The sequence below is a fragment of the Theobroma cacao genome, chromosome 10 (assembly GCF_000208745.1).
Source record: "Theobroma cacao cultivar B97-61/B2 chromosome 10, Criollo_cocoa_genome_V2, whole genome shotgun sequence".
Taxonomy (NCBI): Eukaryota; Viridiplantae; Streptophyta; class Magnoliopsida; order Malvales; family Malvaceae; genus Theobroma; species Theobroma cacao.
The window spans coordinates 15,843,426-15,859,018 of record NC_030859.1 but is presented as its reverse complement, the minus strand read 5'-3'; the positions used below and the strand labels follow the sequence as shown (position 1 = coordinate 15,859,018).

Below are 15,593 nucleotides of genomic sequence, written 5' to 3'. Positions count from 1 at the left end.
AATATTTCTACATTTCAAATTAGTTGGATTGAGATGCAATGAAGTTAGATAGAAAAAATTAAATCAGAATAAATCAAATTTTTGTACTTTCACTTAGTGGGTATTTTGCTAATGAATTGATTACTTAATTTTAGGATCCAGTAGACTTTTTTCTAATTGTTTGATTTTTTTCTTTTGTTGCAGAATTATCATTTTTGGTATTACTATTTTTGATACTTTACATATAAAGGTACGATTATTGTCCTATTTTGTTTGTTTCAATGTGTAATTTTATATTTTTACTATTTTTAGTTTGATATTGAATGACCTAATTAGCTATTTAAGTTATTATTTCAAAGTTGAATTTTGGAGTTCATATTTATATTTTTGTTTGGCTTTAGTCAAATGGGTCATTGCATTAATGTTTCATTGTTATTGGAAAATTCTGATCAGTCAACAAAAGGATAAAAGAGACATGGTTAGTAGTAAAAAATTTTCTTTAAATCTTAACCATGAAAACTGATTATAAATAATAGCGAGCATAGGAACATTTCTCTGCATGTCAAAATATATAATAATTCTTATCTCGTTGCACATTGAGATAGGTAACAATAAATGAGCAATATAAATGTAACAACTTAACTAAATGCATGCCATCTTTGTCAAAAGTAAAAGAGATCTTATGAGTAAGATTTCCGCATTTGAAAAACTCTTGCATAGCAATCATGACCAGCAAAATAGTAGAATAGCTAATGCATTTTTATATCAAAGAGATATGGTTTATATTTTAAAAACTTACCTCTATAGTTATATTAATCATAAAATTGTAGATTATTGTTGGTTCAATAACCAATTTTATTTTTTGTTTAAAAATAACATTAATTGATTGTTTAACTTTCATATATGTATAGTACTTTCATAGCAATTGATGTATTACATCTGTGCATAGTACACAGATACAATGTCAAATGAAGGTCTGAGAAAAAAAAGAAGACATGAACAGAATAATCATTGTTTAAACCATAGTAGTGATTTCAATGAAATATTTTATGATGTACCTATTGTTGATAATCAATCTTTGTTGTTTTCTATGGAACAAAGCGATGTAGTAACGAATCAGAATGTCATTTAAACTATGAGCAATGTGACTGTTGAAGGTAATTTTATTATTGAAAGAAACCTAATTGATGTGCCCGTCATGGATTTACGTTTTAAACAGTCTGTTCTTTCAACCAGTTATACAGAAAGAATGAGTGTACAAAGCCTTTATGATGTACCCATAACATATTGTTCCTTTATACAATTTGTACCTTCAACCAGTAGTACAGCAAGAAGAAATGATGTAGAAGGTATGTTTCAATATTTTCAATTCTTTTACTTTTTTTGCTTATTTATTTCATTATTATACAACTAATTTGTAGTTAAAATGTAAATTTACTTATGCATAGTTTTTGTAATTTTCAAAAACATTAAGGTATTCATGCAATTCCAAATTCTGAGTATTATAGACATGAACAAAGCATTGATACATTAATTCTGTTAAGGAACGATGGCCATTGAAGTAAGTAATGTTTTACTTGCAACAATGTTTTATTAAAAGTGATAGTGTTAGAATGCTTGCAAGAATGACATTGTTTTATTTTTTTTACATAATAGGAAGATGCAACATAATATTAAACTTTGGAATACCAAACTTGCACTGTCCATTTTGTAATGCTTTTATGTGGTATGAAGAAAGAGTTGAAACAAGTCAAAGGATAAGGTATTGTACATTTAGATTTTGCTATCAACAAGGTACGGTTCAATTACCATCATTTAGGCCTACACCTAATTTTTTACATTTTTTATTAGATTATAAAGGAGATAATAACAGTAACAAATTTAGAGACAACATCAGCATCTACAATTCTATGTTTCAATTCACATCAACTAGAGGAAAAATAGGCCTTAAAAGCTTATAAAAAATTAGACGTTAAACATATTTTATCTTTTTATGTATACAAAAGGTCTAGCAGAAGCAGCACAACAACAGAAACCAAACAAATGAGAAAAAGACATTTGACAGTTATCTAATAGTGTGATTATTTTGTTTAACCAAAATAAGAACTTTTTTGTTTTGACAATTTGATTTGCTTATAATGTTCCCTTTTGATTAGTTTATTGTCTCTTTTACTTACGAAACTATTGCTGTTATATATACTATTGAAAAAAATTTATCCTCTACCAATTTTCCTATGATTAAAACCAAAGCAAATAACTTTTTGCAATTAATATCAATTTATCTTTTTTCTACAAACAAATTATTTTTCAAAGGTATCAAATTGAAATCTAATATAACATAATCTATATTTTTTATGACATTTTTCGTAACGTAGCTACGGGCACCATCCTAGTAAATACAAAGATAATAAGGAAAGGAAAACATATTTAAATTTTTAATATTATAAAACTTAGTATGTATATATTTAATTTTATTAATATATTTCCTATAAAGGATTAATAAAATTTTTAAAAATTCTTAATATATTTTAAATAAAAATTTTTAAAAATAGTAATATGGATGGAATTTTTTTACGAAATATTTCGTTGGTAATGGGTTTTTTCAATGAAAAATTTAGCAAATTTTAAATTTTTTTGGTGCCTTAAACTTTCCGATGGAATTCTAATAGATTATTTTTCTACTAGAAAATTCCAACTGAAATCCGTTGGAAAGTTTGACCGGGAGTAAATTTTTTTTGCATCAAATCAATATCTGATGGGATTTCTAATGAAAATTTTTTATTGAAGAAAATCTTTTGGAAAAAGTCAAAATAAATTTCCGTCAGAATTTCGTTTTTCAAAAAAATATTTTTGTCCAAATTTTTTTTTTTTTTGTAGTTTGAATCGCTATTAGGCTACTTTAAATGAAGATTTATATATGTAAGTTTGAATGCTTGTTTGTAAGCAGCATTTCTGATGAATAACAATGGGTTTGTGCTAAACATTTGAGCTACAGCTGCCAGATGACTGAACAGAATGAAGGCAAATTAAAATTAAACTCCATCCTTACATGGTTTAGGGCATTCCAGTAGCTATATAGTTAAGATCTCAGCATCCAGAAACTTGAGGCAAAATATATTCCAAGCTGTTTTCTTTGGGTTTGATCACGAAGACTTTTGAGAATATCATGTCCTACTGTTACCTTTGGTAATATATTGCACAAAGCACAGCTGATTCCCTTTATGAGACAAACATATATGGTTGAACCGGGCATTTGTCCTCTGATATTTTCATTAGTTATATGCAATGATTCAACGTTTAATTGGAGGGCATTTTACTTTTGTTATTTTAGCTTGTTTAAGATATACGATTTCCTTTGACGATTGATGACTTTTGTTGAATTAATGACATCCTCTAAGCTATGACTATGAAATGTCGCTGTCCTTAATTTACCTCATCTTCTTCTGTTTGAACGTTTTATTGCTAATGCATAACAAGCATCCATAAAAAAATAAATACCCATTCACTGACAAGAAGAAGAAAGTTTTTGTTGTTTAATTTGAATATGCATTGTCTGATGAGAATATTGAAACTACGGCAGTGTAAAAGAGGATGCCTTTACAAGGAAAGTCTCCGGGGACTGTCTCTATTGGGCTCTTTGTTTGCTTTGAAGGTCTTGGTGTTTCAGTAGCTTTTCCATCGCTGCTGCTTTGCTTATCTTAGCAATGAATTGTTTTATTCGGTCAAAGGACTTGACAGTGAAAACTGCAGCAGCATGAACAAAAATAGGGAAGGATAGTATACAGGCTGATAAACGACTGCGTTTTAGCTGTTTAGGGTAAAAATATCTTTAGATTCCACGTTTCCACCACAAACAAACAGCCATCTCTACATGAATAAAATTAGGATTGAATCAAAACGCTATAGTGTTAGCAGTTAGAAGATTTCAACAACTAATTTAATTTTCTCAAAATTTAACAATTTCTTGTGACCTGTGGGTCTTGAATAATTGATACATTTATACTCTTAAATCTTTTCATGAATTTTCTTTTATATTTGCTGTATTAATCACGCATTTGACTCACCTCTATTACTTTTTATTAATATTGAGGAACATTTATCATTATTAACTTATTATCAACATATATTGAATTTAACCTATAAATATAGATGGTGATAATAAGTAAAATAAACCGATAATGTTGACTTCAAAAAAATGATGGATTGTGAGATCTTAACCCTTGGATTCAACTTATCATGACATATGGATGCAATAAATTTGATATTTTAAATCCTTGTGAGATTTTTCATAATATATATCTTATCAAAACAAAAAATCTCATCTTGAATATCTTTTTTGGTATTTTCTAACTTGTTTCTGGTAATAACCAAGTGTACTACTATATATTATTTTTATTTCATTTTCTTTTGCTTGTACGATAGAATTTAAAAGAACAAAGCTTTCATTAGATACTTAATTAATAGTCTATGCTAGTATTTATCTTAGCATAGCATAGTCTATGCTAGTGTTTATCTGAAAAGTGACTATGACCGGAACTATATATTTCTCTTATTGACCAAGCATTCTGATCCAAAACCATTAAAGGAGTACTCTGCATAAAATTTAGGTTCCATTTTACTTGTTGGTAGCTTGTACTATTTATTTCTTCTAATTTGTTATAATTCAAATATAATTATAGATCATAAAAGCTAAATCATATCATGCCAAATAAAAAAAATTACATGAAGGTCCAACATGCAACATCAATTCAAATATGTTTGTTCTATATAAAATAAGACTATAAATCTTGTTATGTATGAAGATTGACTATCATCATATTACCTTGTAATAACTTCCAAAATCTTAAGAATATAAACATCAAACTAAGAAAAAAAACAAAAAAGATCATTGCATGCATCTTTTGTTATTAAACAAACAAAAGTTACTCCATGATAATCCCAAAGATAAAAATCACAAAACCTTGCTCAAATTATTCTACGTCAGCATGAGGCATTAGTGACATCATTGCTCCAATTTTAGGGATTTTTGACCCTCGTTCATCACCAGCTTTTGCTAGGGTTTTCATTGACATGGGCATGAGGGATGATCAGTGACCTCAGCTACTGCCCCAACAATATTAAGGCTTCCTCAACATATTTTCTTTGCCCGAGCATTAAATGCAGTTTTTGCCAGACTTTTATTTGCATGCATGGATGGTCAGAGGCTTGAAATTTGATGGTGGCCGCAGGGATCCACGTACTTGGGACTTAATTGGAGTTGGGACCAAATCGTGTCCGAACATCGGGGCTTTCATTTGGTCCTAGCCAGAGGATCAAATTAAGTCCATTTCTCTAACGTTATGCTGGAGATTGCTACTGACTGCTGCATCTAGGGTTCTTGTCAGTCCATTATTTTTTTGTCCTCTCCTCTTTCTTAATTTGAAAGTGAGATTTCGTTGAAGAAATAGCTACAATTTTGATTTGCTAATTATTTTTATTACACTTATATATTTTTAATTGGTAAAATGAAATGTAATTGTAACACAAAATTGAAGCTGAGAGTATTCAAATTTTATGATCATATTCTTAATCTATGGTCACATTTTTGTACGATTATATATAAATTAGTTATCAAATCAATGTAATTCTAATGTATAGTAGCCAATCAAAAATTTTTTTAATGTATAGTACTATATATAAAGAACATTCAATTTCAACTATAAGTGGATATGATCAGCTATATGTTTGATGCGATGCTTGCTTTTAGGTGAATATTTTGTTCCAATTCAAGAATTTGAACTATGAAGCTTTTAATAGCCATGTCATTAATATAATGAATTTTATTTGAGAAAAAAAAAAACGTAGCATATTTCAACTTCATATGTACCAAGAAACCATGATAGAAACAAGTGAAGAAATAACATGAATAAGGAACCAATAAAGCATACAAACCACTCTCTTTGGCTGACCAACTTGTCTGACCAAGTGAAGAAATAACATGAATGAACAGAATTTGATGCATTTGTCTGACCAACTCGAGAGCCAGAGAAGCTACGTATTCCTTAGTTAATTAGCAGCACCTCTCTTTGCCTCTCCCTGTAAACATAAGTACATGTATAGGATGTTCTTTTACCATCTTTGCGTATGACCATTTGAGTGTCAAGCTGCATTATTGTATATATAATGTTCAGACACTTGTGGCATAAGGTCGGAGCCAGTCATTTTTGTATAAAAAAAAAGAAAAAAGAAAAATTCATGCTGTTAAATTCAGCAACAAATGAGAAGTATATAACATTTAATTTTTTTAGGCTGCTGGGGTTACAGTCAATGTTTTTTTTTTACTCAATCAATAAATAATTTTTTTAATGATAATAGATAACAAAATATCCAAAAGTGCATAGCAATGCCAAGACCAGTAAAGTCCAGCATTGTATAGTTACATCGAACAAGAACACCTTAAAGCAATCTTAAAACAATAGCTGTAAAACAAAACAATACAGCCCAACATTTCTACTCATCACCATAACAAAACAGGAGAGCAAGTTCAAATAAAACATATGACTAATCCTGTTAATCGAAACAGCCTCCTACTAGTTAACATTACCACCATTACCGTCAATGTTATAATTGTTATTCTCATTCTAACTTAATATCCATTTAGTTTTTGCTGTAAAAAAAAAACCGAAGAATACATACATATGGTTTAAATAATTATCCCCTATAGAGAAAAGGAAAGGAAAAAGAAGAAGATCAGAGGAGGAAGAACCAGTATAACTGCTTGTAACTTTGAAATCGATTAATAAATTTGTCCAATCAGAGAATGGCAGTGACATGTTGGCTTGCATTTAATATATATTGTGGTATCACTTGTCAAAAGGTGGACTGTGGTCCTTTCAGCCACCAAGGTCCATGGCTATTAAGGTTGCTAAATAATTGATGTAAAAAGTAAACAGAGATGGAGACAGTAAAGTCAGCTGTGCGACTCTATGGTTGTAGTCTAATGTTCCTTCTTTAGCCTTGTCAAATTAAACATTATTGTCGACCAAGGGAAAAGACATGTGAATTCCATGTAGTTTAATCAAAATCATGTCGTCTTGTTGTAGCCTAAATTATTAAGCCCGAATCGTTCTTTAGATAAAGAAAAGGATTTTACTCTTGTCTTTGTGAATAGCATAAAGAAATGAAGATTTAACTTTGCAAGACCAAAGTGAAATTACTTTAGCCAAGAACTATCGAGAAAAGCAATAAAGAAGCAGACTTGACTGGAATTTCTAACATGCTGATCAGGTACCAAGATATTGCTATTTCATTTCATATTTCAATTATCGACATACCGTCAGATGGACTTTAAAACATTCAGGAGTTAATAGTAATCAGTGTGAGAACCCCATGTTTAGAGTAAACACATCATTTAATAAAAAGCTTCTGGGTTGACTTTTTTTCAATTTATTCACCTCTAATTAAAAGGAGAAGCCAAGCTAAATAAAGATTTTGAAAAGTTCTTAAAAAAATAATTTTTTTTAAAACCAATATTTTAAAACAATGAGCTTTAAGAAAAGCTTTAGAGAGGATTTCAAAAATACCTCCTTTTCAAGAAAATTTTTCTTTTTGTTTCAAAAATGTCTTCATTTATTAAAAATAATCTCAACATTATTCATTTCTATTTTTATATGATTTATTATTAATTATAAATTTTATGATATATAAAAATATTTTTTATATTTCTAAAAAAATTAATTTTTTTTATTGTGGATAAAAGAATTTGTGATTAATAGAAAATTATTTGTTAAATACATTTTATAATAATTTTAACTAAAAATTATTTTATTAAACAGTTTATTTATAAAAAAACTTATAAAAGTAAATTTACAAAATAAATTTAACTTAAATTTAAAAATTATTATTTTTTATAAAAACTTCATTATAATCTTTAAACTTAAAAAAACCAAACCAAACCAAACTGCCTCGTAGGCTGCATCTGCGCCCCGCTGAAAAGAGATTCTTTGACTACAAGCTCTGTCTCTCAATCATCATGAGGAATATTTTTTTTCGAAAGCTTCATAGCATTAACCAAATCTAGTAAAGTGGGCTCAAAATCTAGGGCCAGATGCACTGGAACACATTGGACCCTGAGAAAAATGAAATCTTCAGATTACATTCTAAATTCCATTAATACATAGAATGATACACGCATGTTTCAGGGGTATAGATTAAGGTCTTTACTCTTTATACAGGAAATAAAGTTGGCCAACGAAGATATCCATAGCCCCAATTCCTGAAACAAAACCACGGGCAAGGTATCACAATTTCAACCCCGAATGATTTCTCCAGAGGACTATCAGCTATTTATCCCAGCCCATTGTTTCCTCAAATTGGAATTCAGTGTCAATTCCAGCTTGTTGCCACCAAGAAGTGTAACCGAATCGATGACTCGAATTTGCTTCCAGGGAGAGGTCAGGAAGGTCAAACCACATACTGTCACTATCCACCGATTGAGAAGACGGGGACCCCTGGGTTTCGCATGACATTGTGGTGGTACTTGGGGACTGAGGAACGGGCATCTCATCCTGACTTGGCTCCGTCTTGACTTCAATCATGGCATTGTGCTGGTCAACCATGGCATAGGCTGCCTTATTAGCAGCTTCTTGAATGTCTCTGCGGGAAGAACTGGCGGGGCGAGGAAGTTCATGCGCTGACTCAGGAAAATTCAGGTAAGCCGAGTCACCTTTTATTACCATCGAGGCCACATCATGGGCTCGAGCTGCCATATCTGCTGTAGGGAATGTTCCAAGCCAAATTCTTGATTTCTTCCTTGGCTCGCGTATTTCAGACACCCATTTCCCCCAGCTTCGCATCCTCACACCACGATAAGTGGGGTGCCTATAGGCTTTTCCTTTCTTAAAACTCTTCTCACCTCTCTCATCGGCTTCCGTCAATCTTTTTTCTCTAATTGATCTTTTCTTCCTGAAAGATTGCTTTATGTACTTCAAATCCATAAATGCTAAAGACGAAGGGGATGCAAAGGTGTTGGTGGAGCAAGAGTCTGAAGGAGAACAAAGCCGAGTTATACTAGGTGGATAGCAGAATTAATGAAACCATGGCCTGCAATTTCATAAGAGATGACATGAAAATGGGGTCTTATCAGAAACCTATAAAAAATGGGTATGGTCTAATTAAATTGCACATAACTTAAAAGATGATATCTTCACTGTACCACCCAAACTCCAAGACTGTGACATTAGATGAACTTGAAAACCAACTCAGAAATGAAGGAAAGCCAACTTAATTTAGGAATAAATTTGGAGGAATGTGGACAAATCAGAAGAAGAAGAGAGTTGACTTCACTCGAAATAAGAAATCGACGGTGCAACACGAAGAAAGGAAAACATGATCCAACTTTGGCCATGAGAATGAATGTCTTCTTCAAGAAACATGGAAAAGACTCCACCTATTTTCCTAGCCACTTTACGTGCAACTTTCACCTCAGATTTTCGTCACCCACTTTGAAAAAAGAATACCCAGAGAATCTACCAACTCTTTTAAGCCATTACTTTGGAGTTTGCTGATTGCTTTTCTTGTTTGCTTTCAGAACAAGAATGATCTCTGCCATTAACAATTTTCAAACTCTTGAAGCAATTCCTTTTCTTTCTGTTCAAAACAAATAATACAAGAGAGATACCTTTATCTCTTGCTTTTTAACAAGCTAACATGTGATGAGATTAAAGAAGTCTTTGTCACTGCAATCCATGCCCTTTGTCTGCAGTTTAAGAAATTGATACGGCAAGAAAAACGAATCTCATATTTTGTCTCTGAGATCAACAAGGTGCCGTGGCTCCTGGGTTGAGATGATTTGTTTATCGACACCAATTAAGCAATCATTCCCTTTTTTCTGGGGCAATGCAATAAAAACTGGCACCGGATAAGATTAATTTCGATGCTACCCACGTTGCCAGTCCTTTCATTTCTCAAAAAATCCTAGCTTGGAAGGTGGAAAGGATCGCATTTTGACCTTATGTGTGAAGGCAATTGGGATACCTCGTGGATCAAGCTCTTTCAGTAAATGAATTACCCTCTAGTTGTGGAACGTGCCAATCAAATATACAATAATTGCTTCATTTCATTTTCTTATTTTATCATGACTTTCTCTGTGGAATTTAGTACTAATTGAAGATGCAAATGTGATGGCTATTTCATTTGGAATTTAGTGTTGAGAATGTAGCCTTTTCTGTGAGTTGGTGAGTGTTCATTAAAAGAAAGAACGGGGGGGGGGTAAGTTAGTGGTGAGTAAACATATGGCCATCCTCAAGCATTATTATGTTGATTTTGATTAGTTCCATTTAATTGATTGGTAGAAAGTGAAAAGTGATTCATAGCCTGATCAATCTTTTCAGGCAGAGTATGCCCTTTCACTGGAAAGAAAGCAAACAAAGCTAACAAAGTCTCTTTCTCGAACCACAAGACAAAGAAATTGCAGTTTGTCAACCTCCAATGCAAGAAGGTTTGGTGGGAAGCTGGTAAGCGCTATATAAAATTGCGTTTCTCGACAAAGGCATTGAAGACCATTGAGAAGAACGGACTGGATGCTGTTGCTAAGAAGGCTGGGATAGATCTTCGCAAGGAATGATAATGACCAAATTTTAAGATTCCAGTGGTAGTTGGAGAATTATCTTCAAGAAAACAAAAAAATTGTTGATAAAGCACTGGCTAATTTCTATTCTTTTCCCTTTATTCTCATTTCCTCTTCTGTGTAATTTTTTCTAGGCTGATAAGTTGAATCCTTTTGTTCAAATGCAAATATCATGATTGTGACCAGTACATGTCTTTGTGAGAAGAAGGCAGAAGTTTAGTTTAGTTGAGAAGATAATTTGATCCTTCTGGCTTCTGCTTCCATCTTGCAGTGGATTGGATACTAAAAGTGCTCAATTACTATGTGCATCAAAGAGGAATCTGTGTTATTTTTCTTCATTGCTTGAAGGATGAGGCATATATTACAGATTCAGACATAACTAAGCTGAGGAGGTTATGCTTGGTTGAACATTGAGACTTGAGATAATTGCTTACGAATAGATACGATTTCATAGTTGAAATTCCAGTTCCAAAAATCTATATCCTTTGATGCATGATTACAACTAGATAGGCAGTTAAGCCAATTGAGAAATGCCATCAACTTCCAACAGGAACCATGCAGGCCAACTCATCTTTGTATATAACCAACTATAAAGGGACAATTTTTTTTATCTTCCCCTTGTCTAGTAATCAGTGATGAGAAAAAGGTTGATTTTTACACTAGAACTAATTTAAACCATGCTTTGATACCTTCCCTAATAGTTTTAACTATGTCGGTATGTAAAACATATACTTGGTATGTGTTTCCCCAAATATAACTACAACTTATGTATCAAAACAACCTGCATTGATCATGAATGGATATCTAAATGTTAAATCACAAAAGTATGCCATTTTCCTTTCTTTTTTTGAACTTTTTTTCCAAATCTATGCTGGATAACCTAAGATGCACAAAATCACATGCCCAATATCTAATTTACATACAAAAATTCACACATGGCTAACAGTGAAAAAAAATATGGCCTTAAAGCTGTTTATCTAAAGGGTTCAATTGGTGCAGATTCTTCAAGAAGAGCAGCAGCCTCAAAGCATTCAGCAGCGTCTAGGGCTGACGCACTAGCATCAGCCTTGTAGAGCAACCCCAGATTGTACCCGGCAGCAGGGTTTGATCTGTCAAGTCGAAGTGCATCGGTCAGAAAGCTTCTAACTATGGGCATTGATTGGCCACCAAGCTGTCTGAGGATGCAGGCAGTAGATATTAAGCTTGGAACATGTGTGGGTTCAACATCTAATGCCTTCCTGTACGATCTCAGAGCTTCTTGGTGGAACCCCTTAGCTTCATTAAGTAGACCTAACAAAATCACAAAGTTTTAGCCATCATAAGGTGGAGTGGTATGTCTGAAAATGAATTCACAGGAGAACCCTAAGTTTATACTAATACAAGATGAAGAGATAAGACTTAAATAATTCCAAGCAATTTTGTCTTCCCAATATTTCTGTGAAGAAGAACTCTTAACATGCTTTGAGAACAAATTGAACCCATTAGATTCATCAATTCCATAAAGAAGCAAGAGTTTTAAGAACAAAAACTGCCAGCAAATACATCATGTAGTAAACATTATTAATCAAATGATCAAGAACCAGATTTACAAATAAGAGATACCTGTAGAATACCATCTAGAAGCGGAAAAAGGACTGATAGCTTTAGATTTTGACAGACAGACCTCAGCATCCCTCCATTGTGACAAGCTGGTGTACACGTTAGCTAGATCATGCCATGTTTCCATTTCCAAGCTTCTATCCCACTTTCCCTTGGTCTGTGTGGAATAAAAGAGCTATTTATCCAAGAATCATTTAACGGACTTTTGGTTCTATGAGTTACATGCTAGTGAATTTCTCACACTCTCTCTCTCTCTCTCTATATGATGAAAGCTTTCCATGGTTACACAAAACACATGGATGATGTGGTTAATATCATTTGCTACACCAGTGTGCATGAGGATCCGAACCTATAACACGTTGTCGTTCCTATTGAATCGTTATTATCTTATCAAAAAGTATCTCTGTTTTATGCTACAATCCATTGAACACAAACGGAACCCCTTGCAGATTTTAAGTGGAATTTTTCAATTTTTATTTTTCCGTCATCTTCCAAGTTTGGAACAATAATATTTGTCCTAATTTTAAGACCATCATTATTGCTTTTTTTTTTTTATTGCTTTGATTTGAACTTAAAACCGGAAACTGATGCTTAAATAAAGTGACAAAAGAGAAAGAAGAGTTGAAGCCATTTGAATTTTAAATAGATTACACATGATTATTAAAAAGTAATAAAGTAAATGGTTTTTTGTTTTCATTTCGATGCTTTGAGAGAGGACATAAAGATGTTTGTGGATGGATAATATTAGAATGTTTCACCTTTCAAGCTTATCCGATATTCTCAAGCTACTTAGAGTCAACCAGCTTTGATCATAATCCACATTCTACATAGTAAATTGGATGGAATAAGTGAAAGTTGCATCTTCACTAGGATTTTATGTCAATTGAACTTCAACCCATTGAAATCCATGACCATGGTTTTCCTACTTTTAAATTAAAAAAATAAAATGAGCTATGACACTTTAATATGATACATTCGCCTACTCTTGTCATTTAAAAAAAAAAGAAAAGGTATAATATTTTAAAAAATTAATTAAATTATTTAAAATTTTAAATAAATATTTATTCTTTTATTATATTCAATCAAATTTTTTATATTTTTATTTTAAGTAAAATAAATCTTTATAATTAACAATTGATTAATATNACTTTTAAATTAAAAAAATAAAATGAGCTATGACACTTTAATATGATACATTCGCCTACTCTTGTCATTTAAAAAAAAAAGAAAAGGTATAATATTTAAAAATTATTAAATTATTTAAAATTTTTAAATAAATTCTTTTTTATTATATTTAATCAAATTTTTATATTTTTATTTTAAGTAAAATAAATCTTTATAATTAACAGTTGATCAATATTATCATCTATGTTGTTTTCATTTTTGTTTAGTTTTTTTTTTATGTTTTTGCTTGAGGACTAGCAAAATCTTAAGTTTGGGTGTGTGATAATTCTATTTTATAAAGTTATTTTATCACATTTTAAGTATTAAATTGGCTAAGTTCTTGAGATTTAGTTTAGGAATTAGATATTTTTAGCTAATTTGTCTTGGTTTTGTAAATCATATTGGGTTGATTTAATTTAAGTTATTTTATTTTAGTTTGAAGATAGTTTGCCTTGTGTTTAGTTATTATTGAGTAGTTTGTTGCTTTTATTGGTGTGCAAATGAAAAGGGCTTTAATTGGTAAAGAAGAGTGCAAAAAAGGTCCAGGCATCTCTTACACATGTTTTAGTATTTTGAGCATAACTCATTCTAGAAGTCCAATTGATGTTATTCTTAAGCCATTAGAAAGCTAAGAAAAAAGGATACAACTTTCATATTTACCACATTTCCTAGTTCAGCCCAGATTGAGGAGAAAATCACATCAAAAATTGATCAAGTGTAGTAAAGCATATTGGGAGACAAGAAGTATGGCGCAGTGGTGCCAAAGAATTGAGGCTGCGGCGTTGACACGCTACCTCGGACACTTTGATTTCATATTTGACTCAAATTAAGTCTTTGTAGAGCTTACTAAAGGCACTTTTAAAACAATTGAAAGCCAAGTTTAAACTAAGTTTCTGAAGAAAAACTAGTTGTCAAGCAAGTAAGAAAGCGAGGAAAATTCTGGAAGATTAAAGATCGAAGACTTGAAGAATCTCAATTTTCTTTTCTTCTTTAGTTCTTTTTATACTTTCTTTGTTTTGTGTTGATGGTTAAACTTTTTTGGATGTGTTTTTAGTAGTTATGAGGAACTAAATTTCTTATCTAGAATTGCAATTAAATTCAACATGTAGTTTGAATTTTTAATATTCTTTCTTGTTTATGATTGATAGTGTTTATTTCAGTCCTGTGATTAATGTATCTGATTGATTGGTCACCAATTAGATAGATAGGGTAACCTAAATGAAACTTAGAAAAGTAATTTTAGTGTAAGTCTTGGATGAAATAATATACATTCAATATCAATTGCATAAGATAATTGATTCGATTCACAAGTGAGGTACATATACACTTGTATGTCATTGTAGCCAATATTAAAATCTAAGCTTAAAGAGTCTTTCTTAATTGCAATTTGCATAAACATAGAATGAATTGGTTGAGATAGATAGTTTTATAAGAACCACGATAGAGACTTATAAATACATTAGAATTCTAGGTTAACAATTCATGCTTATCTAATAAGTAAAGAAAGAGTAGAAGAGATTCAAATGAAGTGTTGAAGGGATATTGTAATTCTAGATCATATTTGATTGATTAATTCTATTTAAATTGTAATTTTGTTGTTGATTTCTCACACAAGTACACGTATCAATACGTTAACAAGTAATATAATAATAAATAGAATTCCTTTCCATGGAGAATTGAATTAATTCCTAATTGCTAACTACTAAAATTGTAACACCTTAATCTTATCCAAACAATTAAATTTAAAGTTATTTAAAAAAATTAAAACTAATAAACTAAAACTAAAATTAAATAGTAAATTTGTTTTATAAAACTTAATTAACTACCAAACCTAAGATTATGATATCCTTCAATACTTTATCTGACTATTCTCTCTCTCTCTCTCTTAACTTAGTTTAATGGTGTCACGACCCGAAACTCCCATCGAGCCCGTGACAACCGCCGCGACGTCCCGATAGGCACTCATTACCTCGAATACCGATCGAAACCTCGCAAGGCTTAGCATCAGCTTTCGCATCTCCCCAGTGAGCGACAGTTATTAAATCTCACATTTCAAAAAAATCATAAGTCATTTCCAAATCAAAACAATAAAATATTACTTTTTGGCTCATGGGGGTATTTTAGTCATTTTTCTTCGAAAATACCGAAACTCGCCAAAAACATGGTGTAAAAGCTAAATATATTCATACATACTTTAAATCAAATAACTGAAGAATAAAATTACTTTTACAGTGACACGTGGGCC

General features: G+C 31.4%; 3 protein-coding genes across 3 annotated transcripts; 1 reads left to right on the top strand and 2 right to left on the bottom strand.

Moving 5' to 3' along the window:
- On the bottom strand, positions 8,137-8,954 carry LOC18586916 (ethylene-responsive transcription factor ERF039). Its single transcript, XM_018128851.1, has one exon. It carries the CDS (start codon positions 8,952-8,954, stop codon positions 8,301-8,303), a length of 654 nt encoding a protein of 217 aa, XP_017984340.1. The 3' UTR covers positions 8,137-8,300.
- LOC18586917 (50S ribosomal protein L28, chloroplastic) lies at positions 10,343-10,708 on the top strand (the record flags this gene model as incomplete). The annotated part of the gene is made up of 1 exon (XM_018128850.1): positions 10,343-10,708. A coding segment is annotated over one exon (240 nt), but the record flags the coding sequence as incomplete, so codon positions are not given.
- On the bottom strand, positions 11,559-12,377 carry LOC18586915 (tetratricopeptide repeat protein 7B). Its single transcript, XM_018128849.1, has 2 exons — positions 12,188-12,377; positions 11,559-11,875 (listed from the first exon to the last, which is right to left on the bottom strand). Exons 1-2 carry the CDS (start codon positions 12,309-12,311, stop codon positions 11,559-11,561), a joined length of 441 nt encoding a protein of 146 aa, XP_017984338.1. The 5' UTR covers positions 12,312-12,377.